The 6,053-nt window shown below is 46.7% G+C and overlaps 1 protein-coding gene across 2 annotated transcripts in view; it reads right to left on the bottom strand.

Moving 5' to 3' along the window:
* Fam161a (FAM161A, centrosomal protein) overlaps positions 1-6,053 on the bottom strand; it is an 18,409-nt gene that overhangs the window by 5,002 nt on the left and 7,354 nt on the right. Inside the window, exons 3-5 of one of the 2 annotated variants that reach the window (XM_026788902.1) lie at positions 3,887-5,041; positions 3,378-3,545; positions 1,726-1,825 (exon numbers count right to left, since the gene is read on the bottom strand). In XM_026788902.1, coding sequence (XP_026644703.1) covers positions 1,726-1,825; positions 3,378-3,545; positions 3,887-5,041 — 1,423 coding nt within the window. The remainder of the gene's footprint in view (positions 1-1,725; positions 1,826-3,377; positions 3,546-3,886; positions 5,042-6,053) is intronic. The other variant, XM_013353499.2, reaches the window with a different exon arrangement.

Below are 6,053 nucleotides of genomic sequence, written 5' to 3'. Positions count from 1 at the left end.
GTCTCGAAAACAATCCAAAAAAAAAAAAAAAAAAAAAGGCTAGAAGAAGCTCGGGGACTTTACCTCTGTGCTGCTGTGCTGCGACCTAGAATTTCATCCTTTGGGAGCTGGGGTGATATTTTGTTTCTGTTTTAACAAATAAAGCTTGCCTGAAGATCAATCAGAGTGCAGAGCTAGCAACTAGAGGCCAGGTGGTGGTGGCTCACACCTTTACTCCCAGTACTGGAGGTGGAGTCAGGAAGGGATATGGCTGGGCGGAGAGAGGAACGTAAAGCAGGGGGAGACAGGAGCTTGACTGCATCTGAGATTTCAGAGACAGTTGCAGTCCGAGGATGCAGTCTGAGGACAGGGTACCCAGGCTCACCCCTGTGGTCTGAGCACTGGTAGAGGTGAAAGAACTCTCTAGTGGCTGGCACTCTGCTTCTCTGATCTTCAGCATTAACCCCAATATCTGACTCTGGGTTTTTTATTATTAATACGAATTAGAAGTCGTGCCACGGGAAGAAGGGCTAAGGGAAGCTGAGCATCTCAGGTTCTGATCCCAGTTTACCGTTTGCTAACTATAAACCAGATCAGCCCCCTTCTTTGGACTGGAGTTATAGGATTCCCTCCCCTTCCAAAGGTAATCTTGAGGACGCCAATGATAAAAGCCTTGAGAGCTGAAAACAGGAGGATTGGGACCCAAGGGATGGACGACGGCACTGCTGTCGAGGTGGACCAACTCACACCCATCTTGACAGGAAAATGGAAAAGCAGAAAGATCTGCATTTTGCCTTTTGATGCTTTTAGGCCTGGAAAGGTGGCTCAGTGGTTAAGAGCGCTTTTTCTTTTTTTCTTTTTTCTTTTTTTCGGAGACAGGGTTTCTCTATAGTGTTGGAACATCTCCTGGAACTAGCTTTTGTAGATCAGGCTGGCCTTGAACTCAAGAGATCTGCCTGTTTCTGCCGGATTAAAGGCGTGTGCCACCGCCTGACAAGAGCGCTTGTTCTTAGAGAAGGCCTGAGCTCAATTCCCAGCAGTCATGCGTGGCTCACAACTCCAGTTCCAGGAGATCCAGTGCCCTTTGGTCTCTGCAGGCAATGCATGCACGTGGTGTACAGACACGCGTGCAGGCAAAACACTCACAGCCATAAAATAAAATAATTTAAATGAATACATAAATATCAAATTTAAAATGTTTTTAAGAGACAGGGCCTCACTGTGTTGCATACACTGGCTCCAACCAAATGGATCAATTCATCAAAGGTCTCCCAACAATATCCCAAAGCCTCACCGGAACAGCAGAACCAGGATGACTGGCTAGGTGAGGTGGGACACACCTTCAACCCTAGCGGGAAACAGAGGCAGATGGATCTCTGTGAATTTGAGGTCAGCCTGGTCTACAGAGTGAGATCCAGGCCAGCCAGGGCTACAGAGAAGCCGTCTCAGAAACACCCGGCACTGAGGCAGACTGCGACAAGAACGTCTTGAGGTACGCCGGGTTAATGGAGGCACGCCGGGTTAACGGAGGTACGCCGGGTTAATGGAATGTTCTTTATTGAGCTACGAGCCTCCTCAGATCTTAAGCAAAATTACCTCCTTGGTGAACTGGATCAGTGAAGCTGCCCCGGAAACAGCGTGTCTCAACAATAACAGGACACACAGAAAAGATGAAGCCCAAGCTTGGGGAGCTAGAGGCACAGAAACAGACAGCAGGGAATGGCTCTAGATGCCGACAAACACCACCTGGGCAACTCGTTCAAACAGCAGCGGCCTCATCTGCAGCTTCTTGTCTCGCTCTTCCAGTTCTTGCCAATATTCCTTCATTCTTGCCTTCTCACTCTTTCTAGAATCAGATAAAGGGAACGGCATTTTAAAAGGTCAGCTACAGAAGCTGCAGTAGGACATTTACTTCAGAAGACGAACTAGGAATCCAGAGCACACAGTTCAGCGCGGCTCCATTTCTAGACTGGTAAGATTCTCCTAAATTTAGAGTGAAAACCTCAAGTTCCAAAACAGTGTGGGCACTTTGATTTCAAGTCTTCGAGACAGACAGTATAAAAAAAACCTTGAAACTGACCTGAAAAGTGTCTTACTTATAAGTATACAAACCCAAGAAGATCTGGTCCAGATCCATGATCTTTAAAGAAAATTCTCCCAAACCAAGACCCTGGTTTTCTTTTCTCCCACAAAGGAGATCACCGCAAGGTCAGCAGCAACACTGAATGAATATCACTGTTCTTATTCTTTGGAGCAGATTCCACAGCAAATTAAAGGGCACTGTTTTTTCCCTATGTAAAATATACTAAAAGTAACCAAGACAAGCAAGTTTCATGAATACAGAAAATAATTATATTTTACAATAGCTATGCTTACTTACAGTGAGTTACTACCTTCCACAGGTAAATACTGTATTCCTAAGGAATTGTTGGCTTGATTTCAAACGAGGGTCTATGAGTGGGCTATTGCTATACTATAAAGGAATACTCTATAAAGGAATACTCATTGTAATTAAGAGCAAATATATTTATTTGGTTCTTAAAAATCAGATTAGCCGGGCGGTGGTGGCGCACGCCTTTAATCCCAGCACTCTGGAGGCAGAGGCAGGCGGATCTCTGTGAGTTTGAGGCCAGCCTGGTCTACAAGAGCTAGTGCCAGGACAGGCTCCAAAGCTAACAGAGAAACCCTGTCTCGAAAAACAAAACAAAACAAAAAAAAAAAAAAAAGAGAGAATTCTAGCATTCTGCAGCTGCTGTTGGTAGTCGGGAAACAGCCACAGGTACAGTGTGTACCCACAATGCAATCACTCGAGCCCCTGTACTTTGTACAAACTTAAAACTCCTCCACTTATTTCATTGAACAAGAATATTCTCAGCTGGGATGTAGCTCAGTGCTAGAGACTGTTTTCAATGAGGGACTGGACAACCACAAGTAACACAGGCAAGGCAAGCTCAGTCGGAGAGTCTGCGCTTCGTTGGCATATATGCGGTCCTGGGTTTGGCCCACACAGCCCAGTACCATATACATATGTGTATATATGTAATGCATATGCCAAGTGTTTATGTAATTTATAAATGAACAAAAGGGTTTTAGTTTAAGCACAGCTATTGACTATGGCTGGAGCAGACAATGTTTCTGCTCCACATGGTCTTGTGATTCTTGCTATGGAGGTGAGTGTACCTGATTCTCATCATATGCTCATGTGTGCATATCTGTATGTAAAAGTTGAGTACAAACAGTCAAAGATTATTTAAATGCATAAATTGAGATGCCATACCATTTTTATATCTAGGTATTCGCTGGTTAAAAAGAAGAAAAGAAAGGAAAGGAAAAGGCAAGGAAGGAAAAGAACCGAGCCTGGAAGCCAATGGTTGAGGGTCGGGACTGTCCCGTGGTACCTGAGATGGTTTACTCTGGATTTAGACATCTGGGCTAAGCCCTGATGTGAGTCATAAGCCTTAACCCGGGTTGCCAGGAGCTTCTGCAATTCTTTCATTCTTTGCTTCTGTTTAGTTAGGATCCGCTTTCTCTCTTCTTCCAACATTTTCTTTTCCTCAAGTGATTTCCTGAGGGCAACAAACTAAGGCTTAATTCACTTTAAGCCAAGGAGAAAGTTGTCCAGCAAAGATTTAACAAGAGATAATTCAAAGACTGAAAAAAAGGCAACCTTTTGACCAAAATCTGACTTGTGAAATTGGAAGTCCAAGGAACACTGATGATGGTGTAAGCTTGTCTATTCCCAAGGAAACACAGAAATCACATCTGTTTCTTAGAATAGCATTCCTAGCAAACGATTCTCTACCATATAGTACATACCTTACAGAGAAGTTAGTAATTTCAGAGTTACCAGGCTAAAACCCGCAGGGGGCAGGGACACATGCCACACAGCGCCATCCCAGGGTCTCACCTGATAGCTTGTTCCCGCCCCCGGGAAGTCTGGGTGGACATTGGAGGGTTGCGCTGACAAGGCCTGGGCTTTGCACACGCACCCATGACTGGTGACTTCTGCCTTGGAGACAGATAAAGCCAGCATGTTTCTTTCTGATTTTCTTCATCAGATCCGACGTCTGCCAAGACTTTCTGTCTTTTAGCAGAGTCACATGGGGATTCGTGAAGACCACGCTGTTTACGAAGAGTCGAGCGTTTCTGAAAGCTGTGTTCTGAGAAGGGCGCCTTCGGGTGCTTCTCAGGCAAGTCTCCATCATCAGGGCTCAGGCACCTACACCTGTGTCTACCCCTCAGCTTTTCGGTACTTTGGGGGTCCCGTAAATGTCTGCAAGCCGGCCTACAGCGCCCGGGGGAATTCGGCAGCAGTTCTCGGTCCCTCGACTGCGTCCTGGCGTTCCTACCGAGCTCCTCCTCCTTTGACTTGTCATTTGCAGCTGCCCTGTAAATAGAGTGAGGCACAGGTCTGGCTTTAAACCGCTTCGTTTTCCTTTTCGACTTAAAAAGGTCCCTCAGCTGCTTTTCGCGGAGGGCTTGCTTCTGTTCCTCCCTGGCAATGAACTTGAAAGGCTTCTGGGAGGACAGGAGCTCGGCTTTGCTCCTCTCCCTGGCGGTCCTCCTCCGTTCTTCACCCTGTCTGACCAGATCCCCATAAAGGGGGAGGAGCAAACAAGAGGGGACCGGGTTGGCTCGAAATTTCTTCTTACACTCAGCCTCGTCCTCATCGTCGTCCCTCTTGGGCAGCTTCTGCCGACTTTCCAGACCTGACCTTGCTTTCTGCATCTCCTCTCGCCTCTTCTGCTCTCTGACTGTCATCTGAAAGGGTACAGGCACTGTGATCGTGGGCACCCAGGATTTGGGTTTCTTCCTTGTTTTCTTAGCTCTCTGGACGTCAGAGTCACACTGAATGTAATCTTCTATGGAAAAGCCAACCCACATGTTGTTGATGAGCTCCCTCGCATAGGCTGCCATTCTGCTCTCCCGCGGAGTCTCTCTCTCCAGGCTGGGCAGATCCTCGTCAGAAGTAGTGGACAACGAGGGCGACCGGCCTATCTGAGGCTCTGAAATCGATGTCACTAACATGACAGGGTGAGCACAGTTCTGTTCCGATGCAGAACTAAGGAAAAAATAATTAGGGCACGCTTTCAATTCTATATGGCCAAATGTTAGCGTTTAGATAACTATAGGTTTTTCTAAGATGAAGGTATAACCAGTTAGAAGAGACTAGCTGTATATGGATCATGAAAGGTATCATTTTATTAGAATAGAGCTGAGAAGGCTATAAATTCTCTAATCAACGCTCTCATTTTTCAGAGAAGGGACCTGAGATGTTAGCTGCTCCTCCTGCCCCTCTGCTTCCCAGACTCACAAGCTTGAGTATGTCTGACCACTCCTGGACCACCCAGGACTGACCCTGCTCACCCGGCAATCTCGCTGCTCCCTGCTCTAGTCTCTCTGATTTTTTTTCCCATCATGCCTGTGTACAAACAGTTGCTGCTTCCCTGGAGGCTACTCCCTGTCTCCTGTATCTGCTGTTCCTTAGTCTGAAGGTGCTAGTGCCTGCTGAGGGAGGCCAAGACCAGAGCGTGTGGAGTTCAAGGTCAACCTCAGCAGCAAAGTGAGAGCCTGTCTACAGGCATCAGGGGTTTGATCCCCAGAATCATTTGGGCGAGGGGGGGGATTGAACCTAAGTACGACACTTTTGTTGAAAATACTTTCCTGCCTCTCACGAGCAGCTGAGCATGACCAACTGCTCCTGTTTGAAACACTGGGTGTCGCGTTGTACCACGACCTCTTTGGGGGTGTCGGATCTCAGACAGGCCTGGCCACAGGAGATGCACAGATGGCTGACCAACTGGATTAGGTAAAGGATCAGCTTACAGTTTCAAAAAAGCAAGTTCACAGTAGAAATGAGCCTTGAAGCTAGATTGTTTAAAAAACAAACAGGAACCAAAAACTTGTATCTTTAATGAACTCATATTAACCCATTTTTAAAATTAAACTTTAATTTTCATTATTTAAAAAGGCCCAGCCTGGCCGGGCGATGGTGGCGCACGCCTTTAATCCCAGCACTCGGGAGGCAGAGGCAGGCGGATCTCTGTGAGTTCGAGACCAGCCTGGTCTACAGA

This window comes from Microtus ochrogaster, unplaced genomic scaffold (genome assembly GCF_000317375.1).
Source record: "Microtus ochrogaster isolate Prairie Vole_2 unplaced genomic scaffold, MicOch1.0 UNK9, whole genome shotgun sequence".
In the NCBI taxonomy this organism is placed as follows: Eukaryota; Metazoa; Chordata; class Mammalia; order Rodentia; family Cricetidae; genus Microtus; species Microtus ochrogaster.
This window is presented reverse-complemented; position numbering and strand designations above follow the sequence as displayed.